At 39.4% G+C, this 17,879-nt stretch overlaps 1 protein-coding gene and 1 non-coding gene across 2 annotated transcripts in view; one reads left to right on the plus strand and one right to left on the minus strand.

The window, feature by feature from the left end:
* LOC121284720 (protein unc-80 homolog) overlaps window positions 1-17,879 on the plus strand; it is a 542,332-nt gene that overhangs the window by 258,694 nt on the left and 265,759 nt on the right. Inside the window, exons 24-26 of the mRNA XM_041200272.1 lie at window positions 1,912-2,047; window positions 6,244-6,377; window positions 6,640-6,805. Of these exons, the coding sequence (XP_041056206.1) occupies window positions 1,912-2,047; window positions 6,244-6,377; window positions 6,640-6,805 (436 nt within the window). The remainder of the gene's footprint in view (window positions 1-1,911; window positions 2,048-6,243; window positions 6,378-6,639; window positions 6,806-17,879) is intronic.
* Window positions 13,261-13,372, minus strand: LOC121285402. Its single transcript, XR_005944678.1, has one exon. It is a non-coding gene; the product is annotated as a U5 spliceosomal RNA (small nuclear RNA).

Genomic DNA, 17,879 nt, shown 5'->3' on the forward strand with positions numbered 1-17,879 from the left:
AGTCGATTCTGCCCAATGTTTCAGGTCGGTATTAGTTTGGGACAATGATTATGCCCAGCAAGACCATCCCTTTAGGAGACCAAGTTACATTTTATCCCACAACTTGACTGCAAGCAGCTGGTATTCTCCTTGCCATTTTACAGATCTTCTCGAGGTAAACTTGTATCCAGAAATGGTTCGCAATCCAGAATTAATGTCATCAAATGTCAGAGAATGCTCCTGAGAATCCTGTAATAATAATGATATGCTATATGTATATAAGATCACCTTATATTCTTCAACTTATGCCTTTGAATGTAACAGTTTTCCCTTTCAACAACTTGTATTTATATAGTGCCTTTAACACAATAAAACATCTCAAGGCCCTTCACAGGAGGCTATAAAGCAAAATTTGACACCAAGCTATGTGAGGAGATATTAGGGCAGATGAATGAAAAATTGGTCAAGAACATGTAGGTGTTATAAAGCATCTTAAAAGTGTAGATAGATATCAAAACGAGGAGAGATTTCGGATGCGAATTCCAGACTTTAGGCCTTTACAGCTGAAGGTACAACTATCAATGGTGGAACAATTAAAATTGGGGATACTAAAAGAGGCCAGAATTGGAGGGACACAGATAGCTTTGAGAATTGTGGGGCTGGAGAAGATTACAGGGGTAAGGAGAGGCTAGGCCATGGGGGGATTTGAAAACAAGAACGAGAGTTTTAAAATCAGGCTGTTTCTTGATTGGGAACCAATGAGGGTCAACTAGCACAGGAGTGATGGGTGAACATTAATTGTTAGAGATTGCAAGACCACAACAAAAAACATGGGATAAGCAGGCATCTTTGTCTCGTAGCCACCCCCCAACTCAGTCAAACAAAAGCGACATAATACCATTTAATGTGACTGAAGTGTATATAATTCTAATCCTCCTATTGAAACCAAATTAAAAATAGAATTTCTACTTCATGGTTTAAAATTGCCTTCATAATTTCCAGAGGGAGGGCTCTGTGCACACTTTAGACACAATGAAACCCTTACACGGAAATATCATCCCCTGCACTATTGCAGATGCATCTTAAATCATTTTGTTCTCAGTGATATTACTAGCAAGACCGCTCCCAACTAAGGCAGTCCACACTTGATAGAAATTAAGTCCTTCAAATGTTATGATGTATGGTTTATATGTTAGGCTGACCCTAGTTCCTCCTACATAATTCTTCAACTGATGACCTTGCTGGTCTTTTTTGTACTACCTAATTTGCTATATTCCTACAAATGGGAGGAACAAATGCAGACTGCAGTTGTTCTGTTGTGGCCTCAAAAAATTAATGGTGTTATAATAAAACTCCCTACTGAAGCTAAAGCCATGTCCAAGATAGCAGTAGCTGCTACATCAGCTCATTAATTGACACTTTATTTAAAATTGATAATTGGAAGATCAGAAACTGCATGCCCATGATTTTCGGGTATGCAGATCCTGTTATTCAAGCTTGAGTTATGTCCCATTTCAATCTCCATTGTTTCAACCAGTTTTTCCTCCTTTTCTATGTTTCTATTGGGTATGGGGAGAAAGCGGGAGTAGGCTATTGAGTTGGATGCTCAGCCATGATCATAATGAATGGTGGAGCAGGCTGGAAGGGCCGAATGGCCGACTGCTCCTATTTTCTATGTTTCCACTCAGCATCTCTCAGGTACCTATGTGGATAATATTGTGTACAATCCTGCAGAGAGAGAGGGGAAGAGAGAGAGAGAAATAGAGTGCATGGGTATGTGTAATGAAGAGTCAACAATGCACATAGTGTGATTTTGTACCAAACTACTCAAACTAAAATGAACATTTTAAAAAATTTTACTGCTGGCATTTTTCTATCTACATGTAAATATTTAGATTGCTCTCTGAAGCTATGATACTGGATTTCTGACAGGCTATTGGGAACAGACTGAATGAGCTGTGTCACACAGAGAGTGAGAGTCCAGCAAACATACTGAGTTTCATTTATGATGATGAGACAAAAAGACGATTAAGGAAAGAAGATGAAGAAGAAGATTTTCTTGATGACAGTATGTCTTAAGTTATTTCATTTTGACTGAAACAAAAAACTGTGGATGCTGGAAACCCGAAATAGATAATGTTGGACGCACTCAGCAGGTCAGGCAATATCTTTGGAGAAACAGATTAATGTATCAAATTAATGACCTGTCATCAGAACTGGAAAAAGTTAAGCGATATAACAGATTTTAAGTAAGTACAGAGATGGGGAGTGGGGAAAGAACAAAAGGAAGGTCCATTCTATGGTGGAATTCAGGAAAGATTGAATGCCAAAAGGAAATGGTAATGGGACAAGTAAGGAAAAAAGATGGAACTAGAGAAAATGTAAATGGGAAAAACAAAATCATCTTCAACAGCTACCATCCAAAAAAAAAGTAATGAAGGTCAAGTTTATGATCTGCAATTGTTAAGTTTGGTGCTCTGAGTTCAGAAGGCCATAAAATGTCAAATTCTAAATTAGGTGTTGATCCTCAAGCCTAGTCACCTGTCGTTTGAATTCTCCACTCAGATCAGGCTGTCCTCAGCCTCTTACACTGCTCTAATGAAGCTCAATGTAAGCTCAATTACCACGAAATACGCACATATGGTTTATGACTCTTCAGCGACTACCATGTGTGGACAGCACTTCTACAATGACAGCCATGCTGTAACTAGAGGTGCCGTGGAGTCGACCATTGGAGTGCAATGATGCCACTGCCTGGACTGATCTGGGTGATCCCTTCAGTACTTGCTGGAGCATTTCTCCCAGTTTGTGGTGGTCTGCTGCATCCTCCACAACCTGGTCATTATGAGGGTGCAGCCCTCACCACCAAGGTTTCGGCAACCACCTCAGGAAAAGGAGAAAAAAGTGAAGGAAGAAAGGAGGCATCCAAACATTATCTTTCTGGACAGGTTGCTCATGAGCATCAAATTAGACTCTGGTTCCCATGAAAAACACCCAGATCACTATTGCTCTACATTTGCTCACCTTACCACCCCTTTATAGCTGCCAAAATCCTGAAATGAAAGAAATCACAGAGCAACTATTCCATTAGTACATGAAATATTCAATTATCCACTCTTGTGCTTTCTCTTAGTGTCTGTTTTGTGGGTGCCTTTGCCCGGCTTAGAGTTTCTATACAGCGCTAACTCAATAGCGGCACCCAGGATAGCTGCTAACGTTCCCTGGGCCAGTTTGCCAATGGCTTTGCAGGACATCCTTGAGCAGTTCTGGGCCTTGAAGGTCAAGCTTTGGACTGTATCATCTCAACATGAGCAGCAACAATCTGGGCTGGCTGGTCAACAGGCAGTAGCAGGGGCAATGATGAAGTAGTAGTGGTGGGAGGACGAATGCTGTCATCCTGGGAGAGGAAAGCAGGTTCATACATCAATGAGCCACTGGTACTCTTCCAGGGCGAAGCGCCAACCACCCTAGTAATCTCCTAGAGCACAGATTACTGGACTGCTCTGAGACCCTGCATGAGCACCAGCATCCACAGCCATGATGGCATCAGCCTGAGTCTGCATGGCACCAGGTGTGGCAACAAGCAAAGATGTCATAACATTATTCTGAACTTCCACTGCAACATTCATGCCTAGTAACTCACCACATGCAGCTCCTGCCTCTATACTACCCTCTAATATATACAGTGCCATTATCTAAGTTGGTGACCATGAGCACCAAGTCAGGTGATGGTAATTCTTCCTCAGATGTCTGCTCTTTCTCTGGGCCTTCACCTTCATGCACCACTGCGGACCAGGTATCTGGGTATTCATGGGTAACAAGGTACAAATGCACAAGCAGAGGGTTGGTGTGAGGGAAGGGGAGCTAAGTAAAAGGTGAATGATTATACCAGCTGTATCTTGTACTTCATTTTAAATTTGTGGGTGAAGTGGGGTTGCAGAAGATGCATAAGGCGGGAACGTATCTTATCCTGGGTAGCAACAGTTATGTCAATTGCCACAACCTCACTGATGGCCAAATCAATATTGCTGAGCACTGTATCCTCTGGGAGGAGGGTAAGGGCCTGTCCATTGTCAGTTCAGTGTTACTACCTTGTGTTATGGGACACCTTGTCCTGAAAGAAAGGGGAAGAGTGTGAGTGGGTGTGTTGCAATACATTTGGGATGGCTATCAGAGTTGAATAGTTATGAAGATGTAAAAGCTGTGAAATGTGGGTGTGAGGATCGGCGCAGTGGTAGCTGTGTGAAGGTCAGATAGATTGCACAAATGTTAAGCATGAGTCCTGATTGTTAGAAGTGTTGATGGATAAGTGGTGAGGATGAGGCATTGAGCCATGTGTGAGGTTGGTGTGCAATTAATGGAATATGGAATTTGAAGATACATTGATGGACCTTGACCACTTTTTTGAGGTCATTGAGTTTCTTCCTACACTGCATCCAGGTCCTTGGGACCATTGTCCTAGCATTGATCTCTATCGTTTTCTGCTCCCATTACCTTGCAGTGTCTGTTTTGAGAGCTTTCTAGCCTGCTGCAGATAAAGCACCTCTATCTTCCTTTCAACCTCCTACGTTAAGGCCCCCAGCGCACCAAATTGGAGAACCAAAAAGCCCTTTCTTTGGCTTTTTGCACTATTAGTCCAGCTTGTTCCTGTGCTACAACTGTTTTCCGACCAATTCAGTGAGCTTCTGCAGCCAGAATGCACCTCCCCTTTAAGAAGTGTAGGCTAAATTTAATTGGTGCTATCCTTACATGAATTTGGACCCCTCCTGAGGGTGCAGCTAGCAGCACAGCACATTTAGCACTGGACTGCAGGCCATTATAGTGGAAATGAGAAAGCAGCACAAAGTTTGCATTCTGCCTGCAATATTCTCAACAGACACAGGTTAATCATGCATTGTGATTCCCATGCCTGTTAAGGAGCCTTATACCATTTTTAGCTCAGAGTGTTCTGTGCAAGTGCAAATTTTTAAAAACTACACCAGTCAAATACCTCATGAGGTTAATATTTTCTTCTAAACAAAGAAATGCTTTGAGAAAAAGGTATTCCTTCTGGACCTACTATTTCTTGGAAACTGTAGGGCTTTTACTTTCAGGGTCTTTATGAAATATGCAACTAACGCAATAGTCAACAAAAGTTGAATTAATTCAGGAAATCAGAAAAGAAGAGTTGTGTTCAAAGCCAAAAATTCACTACCTTTGAATACGTGTATTTCAGCCATTAAGTTGTACTTTAAATAAATAAATAAAACCCTGAACATTGCAAATTTCTGGTATACCTTTAACCTTCCGAAATAAGCATCCAACTATTGTAGTGATAGCTGGCTCTATGGATTCTTCTAAGTGGAGAACCAGAGGATTACTTTCTCGGGAAGAGTTGGAGGAATATCATTTAATGCCCAGCACTAGATGGTATTTGTTAGGATCAGATTTTGAGCAATAGGAAATTGAATTTAACTGGACATTATGTATGCGGTCAGAAAGAACTTTATAGATCAAGTGTTCCTTTATTGTTCTTCAAATTCTTAGTTCCTTACTGAATACTGCTGTGCATATTACTTTTGATTGTATTACAGTAGGAATGTGACGGTGGATGTATGTCAGTAAACACTGTTTTAGGTAACTACCACCAGCAAAAAAAAAACACAGCATAAACGAGTCAAATATTAACTTATCATTTGAATACTTTTCATTTGGCTAAGGTGTCATATGAGTACACATTTATCCTTGTGTTCTATTAGTTGGCATGTTTACAATGCCATAAATTGAGTTTGTGGGGATGGAGATAGCAATGAATTCATGTGCACTGGTTATTATTAGAAGAATGCAGCAATGGCTGATTTTAGGAAGAAGGTGTAATGATGGATTTATATGGGCTAATTATTAATGAAAGGATATTTCTGTGTTGAGAGATTACAGGTACGTGAATAGACTGGAGAATCTTCAGTTTTTCTCCTTAGAACAGTGAAGGCTAAGAGGAGGTTAATGATGGTGTTTAGATAGAGTGAATAAAGAGAAACTGTTTCCAATGTTTGAAGGGCCGATAACCAAAGAGCACTTAGAAACCAGATGCGACATGAGGATAAACTTTGTGCAATGAATGGTTAGGATTTGGAATGTAATGTCTGATAGGGTAGTCAAAACAGATCCTATAGTGGCCTTCTATGTTGTACTATTCCATGATTCTGGGATAATTAAACCCCCAGTCATCTTCTTTATTCTAAACCAGTATTTCTTGACCTCTGACCATTCCAATGTTTTTGACAGATACTGTTAATCCCACCAAGTGTGGCTGTCCATTTGCATTAAAGATGGCAGCATGCCAACTTCTTCTTGAGATAACGACATTCCTCCGAGAAACGTTTCCCTGCTTGCCTCGACCTCGCACTGAGCCTCTTATTGTGAGTATTATCAATGACTGCTTACTTTCAACAAATCAGCATGTCAGAGAAAATATTACCCAACATAGTATAAAAGATAGTATAAATACCCAAAAGAGCCAAAATCAATGGCCAGTTGCACATCATTTTTTTTTACCAGAATCACAACATATATGCACACTACATTTCAAACAACGTGAAAACTTCCTATTCAATTTTAACTGCAGGTTTTAAAAATAGTTCTTCTTACATTGGTCTGAATGATGTCTATTTCTTTAAACAGGACTTGGAAAGCTGCAGACTCCATCTGGATCCTGAACTAGATCGGCATAGATATGAACGGAAAATCAGTTTTGCGGGAATTATTGATGATGAACAAGATTCGAAGGATTCACTACACAGCAGCAGCCATACTCTCAAATCAGATACAGCGTGTGAAGAGAAAAAAGGTTGGAAAGAATTTTGAGATTTGAGTATAAATAAGGTGGATGATCAGTGCCCATTGTAGTTACTTTTCCTTTGCATCCAGACCAGTAAAACTGTCTACCTCAAAAATGGACTAGTAGATGATGGGCTTTAAGACCCTTGAGACAATTGCTCGGTTATAATCCTTCACTTACTGTGAAATACAGTAGCTCAATTTACTGCCAGTGGTGATTTTGTGATTCAGATGAAACACCTAATCAAAAATTAGTCATTGTCATCCTAGCATTTGAGATTGAGTGGTACACATTGCATGGTGTTGGAAGGTGGAATAGAATTAAAAAAGAATATAAATTGCTTATATTATTGAAATAGCTCATAAGAAAAGTCCACCTTCGGGCAACAATTATTTAATGTCTATTTCAGAGAGGCACTCGTTAAAATAATAAACAAAATCTGTAAATTTGATGGTCATCGCAGAATGCAATAAGTTTATTCACCTCAAAAAGAGAGCAAAAAAGAAGTTCCAGAATTCAGAGGAAGCACAATGGCAATGAAAAAGCACTCCCAGGGAGCAGAAAACAAGTATATTATTCAAGTTTGGGAGAAACATTCTCCCAGAGGCAGTGATAAGTGAAAATTATTTATATTTCTGAACAATTACCAGGATCACAGTATCATAGAAACTTTACCAGAACTTTACAGTGCAGAAGGAGCCCATTCAGCCCATCGAGTCTCCTTACCCTTCCAGGTTCTTTCTTTTCAGGTAGCAATCTAATTCTGTTTTGAATACCTCGATCAAACCTTCCTCTACTACCCTCGCATGGAGTTTGTTCCAGACTGCAACAACTCTTTGGATGAAAAATTTTTCCTCACCTCACCTAACATCCTTTTGCTAATTATTTTGAATCTATGCCCTCTAGTTCTTGATGCTCTGTTGAGTGGGAACTGTTTCTCACTGATTACCCTGTCCATTTCCCTCAGGATCTTGAATACTTCTATCAAGGCTCCTCTCTCTTTTCCCCAAGTAAAATGGACCCAATCTATCCTCATAGCTACAGTTCTTTATCCCTGGAATCTCCTCTGTAGTCTCTCCAATGACTTCATATCCTTCCTCAAGAGTGGCATCCAGAACTGGGCACAGTACTCCACATGAGGCCTAACTAATATAACATGACCTCCTTACTCTTGTACTCAATGCCTCTATTAATAAAGCCTAAGATACTATGTGCTTTATTAACTGCTCTCTCAACATGTCCTGTCATCTTCAATGACGTATGTATTTATATACTGAAGCTCCTCTGTTCCTGCACCTCCTTTAAAGTTTCTCCCTTAATTTTATATAGTTTATCCATATTCTTCCTGCCAAAATGAATCACCTCATATTTCTCTGCATTGAACTTAATCTGCCACTTGTCTGCCCAGTCCACCAATGCCTATGTCCTTTTGAAGTTGAAGACTATCCTCATCATAGTTGACAATGTTTCCAATCTTTGTATCATCTACAAATTTTGAAATCATGCCCTGAACACCACAGTCTAGGTTATTAATATGTATCAGGAAGAGCAAAGGTCCCAACACTGACCCCTGGGAATGCCACTACCAACCTTCTTCCAATCTGAAAAACAACCATCTATTCTTTGTTTCCTGTCACTCAGCCAATTTCTTATCCAAGTGCCTACATTCCTTTTTATTCCATGAGCTAGAATTATGCTCACAAGCCTATTGTATGGCACTGTATCAAATGCCTTTTGAAAATCCATTTATACCACATCATCAGCATTGCCCTTATCAGCCTTCTCTGTTATCTTCTCAAAAAACTCCAGCAAGTTAGCTAAACATGGTTTTCCCTTAATGAATCCATGCTGGCTTTCCTTAGTAATCCTGCACTTGTCTAAGTGACCATTGATTTTGTCTCAAACTGTAGTTTCCAGAAGTTTCCCTACCACTGAAGTCAAACTGACTGGTCTGTAGTAGGCGACTTTATCTTTGCACCCGTTTTTGAACATGGGCGTAACATTCACAATTCTCCAGTCCTCGGGCACCATTCCTGTGTCTAAGGAAGACTGGAAGATTATCACTAGTGCCTCTGCAATTTTCACTCCCTGTGCCATTGGATGCATCTCATCCGGTCCTGGTATTTCACCTATTTTAAGTAAAGATAGATTTTGTTAATTTAGTTTATTTGGTTGACCCAAAAGAGTTACTTTAAGTAAAGATAGTCCTTCTAACACCTCCTCCTTCTCAACTGTAAATCCTTTGAGTGTACCAGTTACTTCCCCTCTCACTTCGATCTAGGTAGAATCTTCTTCCTTTGTAAAGACAGATGCAAAGTACTTGTCTAATACCTTCAATGTTTCACCTGCCTCCATGTGTATGTCCCCTTTTTTATTCCTAATCAACACTACTCTCTCTTCTACCACCCTTTTATTATTTACATGCTTATAGAAGACCTTGGGATTCCCTTTTATGTGAACTGCCAGTCTATTTTCATGCTCTCTCCTTGTTTTTCTTATTAGTTGTTTTTTCACTTCCCCTCTGGTCCCTCTATATTCAGTTTGGCTCTCCATTGTATTTTCTACCTGACATCTGCCATACGCGCACTTCTTCCTTTTCCTCTTCACCTCCACTTGTTAACCTGTGCCTGTCGTTCACCAATCTTATTAACCACATTCACATACATGCATAAACTTAATTTAGGCTTTTTTCACTTTCCCTCTTATTCTGGCACCATTTAATGACTTACTATTGCCTATTCTAATTCTTTGTTCACCTCACATTATAAAACTTCACCCATGCTTAGCTACTTAACATTTCAAACCTAGCTTATCGTCTGATACATCAAAGCCTTCAAACCAGCTGCCTTTAATTCAGTTAAGTCCCATGCGCGTGCGCGCACACATACATGTACAGACCCATAGACACAGATCCCACTATTACTCTACAATAAATTCCAATAACATTATGAAAATTATTATATCTTCCTGACATCTCTCTCCTTGTTGAAAAATGAAGTGTCATAATTTAAAAAGATGGTTTTATTTTCTGAACCTATCTTACATTACCTCCTGTACTTATTGCACTATTACATTACCAAATGCATGCATTAACGTAACACCATACATACAAATCCTTGGTATCAACAGAAATTATTCCAGTCGAGTATCCAGGTTTTAAATGTCCAATTTTCCCTTTAGCTTCAAACTCTTGGCAATGCAATTGCAATCAGAATTTCTCATCCAGCCACATGTGTAATTTGTAGGTTAAATGGTTGCAGTAATAAACTCCATCTGAATAGCCTTGCACTTCTGTCTCAAAATTTGTCTGGAAACTCTAAAGGATTGTGGTTGGTATAAACAATTGTTTCTGACAAATTGTTGGCAAAGTAAATTTCAAATTGCTGCAATGTAATCACCGACCCCGAAATCTCTTTCTCGATCATTGAATATCTTCTCTGTTGTACATTCAATTTCCGTGAAAAATACCCTATCAGTTTGTCAATTCCAATATCATCATCTTGTAACAGTACGGTTCCAATGCCTATATACTCAAATTGCTTGGCTTAATCGGGTACTGCCAAAACTGGTTTTGTAGTTAAAAGTTTTCAAACTGCCAAATGCCTTCTGACACTCTTGTGTCTATTGAAACTTGTAGTTCTTTTTTAATAGTTCAGAAAATAGAGCAACCACACTGCTAAAATTTGATACAAATTTTTGATAAAACCCACTCGTGCCTAGAAATCTTAAAACTTCTCGTTTTGTTGCAGGCACAGGTAAATCCATGATAGCCTTAACTTTCACATCTGTCGGAGCCACCTCACTATGCCCAATGGTATGACCCAGCTACATAACTTGCGCTTTTGCAAATTTACTTTTAGTCAAGTCAATCACCGAATTAACCTGTAATTGAGTAAATAATTCTTTCAGATGTTGTAAATATTTCTCCTATGTCTGACTGAAAACTATCAAATCGTCAATATAAACCGCACAATTGCTCAGACCTGCAATTACTTTGTCAATCTTTGAAATATTGCAGGTGCATTTTTCATACCAAATGGTATGACTTAAACCGATATCGTTCATCAGCATCACAAAAGCCGATATTTTCTGTGCTCTCTCCGATAATGGTACCTACCAATAATCTCTTAGCACGTCAATCTTTGTGATAAATTTTGATTGTCCCACTTTCTCAATGCGATCTTCCAACTATGGTGTAGGATATGAATCTGCTTTTGTCACTGCATTCATCTTTTGATAGTCCACACACAGACTTTGTGTTCCGTCTGGTTTGAGTATCAGCACAATAGGCGAACTTCAGTTACTATAACTAGACTCAATTATGTCATTTTGAAGCATGAATTCAATTTCTTTCTGTACTTGTGATAACTTTGCTAGATTAAATGTATATGGATGTTGCCTTATTGAAGATGAAACTTCTGCATACACATCATGTATAGCTAAATTTGTCCTCCCCAGCATATTTCGACAAATATTTGTGTGTGACTGCAATAGCTTCCCCAAATCACTTTGACATTTGTCTGAAAGGTAACTCAATATTATGTTTAAATTTTCAAGTATCCCCTCATTATCCAATTTGATTAGAGGAAAATCAATTTCAGAATCCTGCATTTTTTTCTCTTCCCCATTATTTATTTACCACCACTAATATCTCCTTTTGACCCTCTTCCCTGTCAAACTACTTTTTAAGCATATTTACATGACACACCCTCTGCTTCTTTCTTCTATCTGGAGTATTTATTTAATAATTTACTTGACTCAATTTTTTTTCAATCCTGTAAAGCCCACTAAACCTTGCCTTTAACGAGTCACTCAGCACTGGTAACAGAACTAGCACTTTCTCCCCAGCAACAAAACCACGAGCTGTAGCTTTCCTATCTGCCTTCACTTTCATCACTTTTTGTGATATCTTTAAATGTTCCCTAGCCAACTTGCATGCCTTGTCCGATCTCTCTCTGAAATCTGATACATAATCCAGGAGAATAGTTTCTGAATTTTGACCCACCAATTTCTCATGAGTCAATTTCAGTGGTCCTCTTGCCTCATGACCATAAACTAGTTTAAAAGGACTAAAACCATGATGCATTAGGAGCGTCCCTAATAGCACATAACAAGAATGGAATTCCCCTACCCCAATCCTGGGTATACTCCCGACTATATCCTCATCATAGTTTTTAGAGTTTGATGACATCTTTCCAAAGCCCCTTGTGATTCAGCATGGTAAGCTGTTAACTTAAACTGTTTTATCCCCAAACTGTTCATTACTTCCTAAAACAGCTGTAACATGAAATTTGAACCCTGGTTTGATTGTATTTCTTTAGATAAACCATATCTTGTAAAAGATTTAGTCAACTCTTCCACAATTCTCTTTGTTGTAATATTTCTTAAAGGTATTGCTTCAGGAAACCTATGGGCATATCCATTATTGTCAATAAGTACTTTTAGTCTTAGGGAGGGGTCTTGCACAATCAATCATGACCCTAGTAAAAGGCTTTTCAAATGCTGGAATTGGAATTAAAGCTGCCACCTTAATCACTGTTTGTGTCTTCCCCATCACCTGACATGTGTGACATGTCAATTCTACAGAATTTGACTACATCCTTATTCAATCCAGGCCAATAAAAATGTTTTATTATATTTTACCTGTGTCTTTCTAATTCATAAATGTCCCCCCATTGGAAATTCATGAGCTATCCTCAGAATCCCATTTCTATATCTAATTAGTATTAATATCTGATGCGCCTCCCTCCAGCTTTCATTTGCTGAAACATGATAAGGCCTCCATTTTCTCATTAAAACATTACCCTTAAGTTAATAACGTTCTGGAATATATTTTGCCTCTGTTTCCGAATAAACTGTTTGATATCACTATAATTTGCAAATCCTTTTTCTGTAACTCCGCTAAATGTCTTGAGTTAAACACTTCAGCTGCATTGTCTTCCAGTCTTTCTTCCCAAATGATGTTATTAAACACAGTGCCAGCTAATTGGACTTCCACAGCTTCTCTCTGCCTTTGAACTTCCTGTTCTTCTTGTTTCAGCCTGTAATCTTGTTATCACACAATCTGGAAACAATCCAGGATGCTCTATCTCCAACACTTCCATTGAAAACACTTCTACAGCCTGCTCAACTACCATAGGCATCACCTACATCTGGGACCCAGCTATATCATTACCCAAAATAAATTGAACCCCTGAAATGGGCAATTTTTCTACTACTCCAACAATAACCGCACCTGTTTTTTTCACTTACTTGTTACATTTACCTTCCACTAGGGAATAGATTTAGCATCTCCATGAACTGAACTTATTATCACCTGCTCCACCTGCTCCTGCAATACTCTTCCTGAACAATATCACTATCCCACAACATTAAGGATTGACTGGCCCCTGTGTCTCTTAAAATTTTAACATCTTTATCTACTCCACCCTGTACATATGGAAAGACCTTCCCTTCACATAGAAAATCTTTAAAGCAGGGCCACAAAAAATTACTTTAAACTCTGAGTGCTCCTCTCCACGGAAATCTTTAGTAAAAGGCGAAAGATTTATACGATCTGAAGAGAATCTTTAAACATTTCTGCAACCTACTGCTCAGAGTTTGCTTGGGTAAATTGTGAACACATTCCCACAACTTTACCTATCACTGATTCTTCCTGTTTTAAGTGTACATGAACCACTGTCCTGTGCCTGAATCTCAGAACCCACGGTAGACCATAAGACACAAGAGCAGAAATTTGGCTATTCGGCCCATCGAGTCTGCTCGGCCGTTCAATCATAGCTTATAAGTTTCTCAACCTTTCTCCCGCCTTCTCCCCGTAACCTTTGATCCCCTTACCAATCAAGAACCTATCTATCTCGGTCTTAAATACACACAATGACCTGGCCTCCACAGCCTTCTGTGGCAATGAATTCCATAGATTCACCACTCTCTGGCTAAAGAAGTTTCTCCTCATCTCTGTTCTAAAAAGTCTTCCCATTACTCTCAGGCTGTGCCCTCGAGTCCTAGTCTCTCCTACTAATGGAAACATCTTCCGCACATCCACTCTATCCAGGCCTTTCAGTATTCTGTAAGTTTCAATCAGATCCCCCCTCATCCTTCTAAACTCCATTGAGTTTAGACCCAGAGTCTTCAAACGTTCCTCATATGTTAAGCCTTTCATTCCTGAGATCATTCTCGTGAACACGTGATCTACTCGCAGTAATTTTCTGCACCCCCATGATTCTAACAGATTTTCTCCTGTAATTTCCAACACACTGACTTCGTGTGTCAAACTTTATTACAATGAAAACACCACAATTTTAGAATGTCATTTATATCCTCAGCATTTTCCTTTTTATTCTGAGAAAAAACTTACTGGGAATTTCCACCTACTTCTCTTCCCTGACTACACAGCTTCATTTCACCTTCCCACCTTCTACCCTTTTCTGATTTATAAGGATAATGAAAAAAGGTTTAGCTTTATCAACCAACTCACAATCATCAGCTACCTCTGCTGCTGTCTTACCTTCTCAACCCTCTTTTCCTCCACATGAGTTCTAATTATTGAAGGAATTACATCTTTAAATTCTTCCAAAAGAATTACTTCTCTTAGAGCTGTGTATGTCATCACTATCTTCAATGCTCATATCCACCATTGAAAGTTACTTTGTTTTTCTCTCTCAAACTCAATATAAATTTGCCCAGGCATTTTTCTCATATTTCTAAATTTCTGTCTGCATGCCTCAGGAACTAAATCATATGCACTCAAAATAGCCTTTTTTACACTTCATAGTTCACTGACATTTCTTCTGACAGTGAAACATAAACCTCATGTGCTGTACCCACCAAACTGGATTGAAACAACAATGTCCAGTTTTCCTGTAGCCGTTTCATCTGTTTAGCTATCTTCTCAAATGAAGTAAAGAATGCTTAAATAAAGAAAGCTGGAAAAGCTTGTAACAATTTAAACATCTCCCCGCTGTGTTCTGATCTGGAAATAAGTCCTTCTTTACCTTCTGGGGTCTTTATTAACTGCCAGCAGTTTAAGCTGGAATTCTCTGTCTTTCTCTTCCCAACTCCTCTTATAACCTTGCCATTTCGAATTCCCTTTCCTGTTTTCTTTGTCTCTCCTGCCATTCTCCCTGTTCCCTTTGGAATGCCCTTTCTCTTTTCTTTTTCTGCTGCCTCTAGTTCCATTTTGTTCATTTGCAACTGAATTTGAGCCCATTCCAATGAACCACCCCTTGGAGAACTCAGTCTCTCAGGTATTCTTTCCAATTTCAAATGCTGTGCTATACCTTCAATTACCCTGCAGGTAATCCCGATTGTAATTTATCTGCCAATTCCATTGACTTAACTTTATTTACCTTTTTGTAAACCAGCCAAAGTTATAACTTCAACTCTCAGACACATCTTAGCAGATGCCAAAGCCATATTGCAGTCACACTACTGAAAAAAAACCCCTCTTATTAACTCCTGAATTTAAAGCGCTTCTTGCACTCATAACCTTAAGATTCACCAACTCCAACCCAATTAAGGAATTTCAAGTATATCCCACAAAGTAATTTTGTTATGGCTGGCAGATGATAAATGCCAAGCTGCCCAAATCCCAGAGGGAAACTTGAAGCACCTGCCACAACTATTTGCAATTTGTACTTATTTTGAGATGTGGGCTTTGAATTCAGTAAAAAAAAAAGGCCACCAAGCCTTTTAGGTTTCTTAAAAAACTAAATTAAACATTTATTAAATTTTAAATGATTTTAAGCACATACACAGGTTTACAAATTGCTAATATAATAACTTCTAGCTCTCCTGATTAATCTAACTCCCAGCTACACCTCCATTAAGGCAACAGTAAAAACACATAAATTTTAAAAGACCCAGGCAAAGTAACACAATGCCCTGAATAGTCAAATTCAAAGTGAGTTTTCTTAACTTCACTTCTTGCAGACAGTGGTTTGGGCAAAGAGGCTGGAGGCTTTTCACACTTGTTAGATCTTAGAAACCCTTCCTTTGCACATAGCCTTCTCTCTTTTATATATATTTTCCTCTTTGAATGCAAATTCCCATTGTTTCACCAAGTCTTTAGATTTTATCTCCCTCATAATAAAAGTCTATCATAATAAAAATCTATCACAGTACCAATTTTACCAGTAATCTTTGGGAAAAATAAACACACTTGTTTCTTAACTTCTCCTGGCTAAGTGATACATTTCACCCCCGCTTTTGAATTCAAGCCAGTCTGATTTATTGAAAAATGCAAACGTTCCCTTTATACCTCACATTTTAAAACTTCACCTATGTTTACCTACTTAACATTTCAAACCTAGCTTATCATCTGATACATCAAAGTCTTCAGACCAGCTGCCTTTCGCGCGTGACCCACCCCCCCAACACACACACACACACACCCTGACCCATTGACACAGACACCACTATTACTCTACTTTACAATAAATTCAACTAACATGGAAATTACTGTATCTTCCTGACATCTATCAAACTCTCCAAGTGTTCTGTTTACCTTGATACTACTCTCTGATTATCCTTCTCATCAGTTAATACTTCTCTACTTCCCACTGCCAGCTTTTCTCCTCTCTACTCTGAATTTCCTCTCAGGTTCCCATCCCCCTGCCAATCTAATTTAAACCCTCCCCAACAGCACTAGCAAATGTCCCTGCAAGGAGTATAGGTCCCACCTACCCCAGAACCAATGCCAATGCCTCAAAAACCTAAAGCCCTCCCTCCTACCCCATTCCTCCAGCCAAATGTTGAACTGTTCAATCTTCCTATTCTTATACTCACCAACACATGGCACTGGGAGTAAACCTGAGATTACTGTTCTTGAGGTCCTGCTTTTTAATTCCCTTCCTAAGTCCCTAAAACCTCATCAGGTTTCAGGACCTCATCCATTTTCCTACCTATGTCATTGACCTCAACGTGGAGCACGACCTCTGGCTGTTCACCCTCTCCCAAAAAGATGTCCTGCAGCTGCCCTATGACAGCCTTGATGCTGGCACCAAGGAGGCAACTTACCATCCTGGAGTCACATCTATGGCTGCAGATACGCCTGTCTGCTCCCCAAACTATGGAATCCTCTACCACTATAGCACTTCCATTCTTCCTCTTCCCCTCCTGTACAGCTGAGATACCTGCGGTGCTGTGGACTTGGCTCTTGCTACAGTCCTCTGAGGAACCATCTTGCTCACCAATACCCAATAAGGAAAAATGATTAGAGAGCAAGATAGCCTCAGAGGATTGCTACACTACCTGCCTGTTTCTCTTAAATATTCTTGCAGTTACCTTCTCTGCCTCTGTATTTCTTAGCTACTGTGTGCCTATCTCTCTAAACATGCTATCCATGTAATCCTCAGCCTTGCGGATGCATGACAGTGACTCCAGCTGCTGCTAAGCTTCTGCAACCCGAAGCTCAAGTTTCTGCACCTTGTGATACTTCCTACAGATGTAGTCATTGAGGGCACTTTGTGCCTGCAATAACTTCCCACATCCTGCAGGATGCACATTCCACATGGCCAAGCTGCACTGACATACCTTAAACTTTATATAAAATGTTTACTACAGTAAGGTATAATATAATAACTCACCCATCAATCACCAATTGTCTCCTCTGTGCCGAGTCCAGAAAGGCCTATACTTGCTAATCAATCAGCTTACAGGACTCCTGTGATGTTATCTATAAATTTCCGGCTCTCTCTCTGTTGCTTTTGGGCTCCAATGACATTCAATCATCTTTGTTCCCTGTGGCAAAGTAAGAGCCAGTAACTGGAGGCTGAGGAAAGGTATGAAAAGAAAGGAGCACCTCCTTACCCTCTTCACGTAACTCCGTCGCTCACCAAATCCAACTCAAGCCCTCTAATGCACCCAAAGCAGCACTCCATTACAAAATTATTTGGAAAGTACAGCTCAGAACATTTACTTTACTGACAGAATTCAAAAGCAACGTGTAAAGTCTTTCTTGCATATTTTCACAGCTATGGTTGACCTGGATACAATACTCTCTGTCTGTGGCAAGAATTCTTTTATCCCATTTTCAGCGTATGTGCATTTTCATATCATAAACTGGATGAAATTGCTTAGCTCA

The sequence above is a fragment of the Carcharodon carcharias genome, chromosome 12 (genome assembly GCF_017639515.1).
Source record: "Carcharodon carcharias isolate sCarCar2 chromosome 12, sCarCar2.pri, whole genome shotgun sequence".
NCBI lineage: Eukaryota > Metazoa > Chordata > Chondrichthyes > Lamniformes > Lamnidae > Carcharodon > Carcharodon carcharias.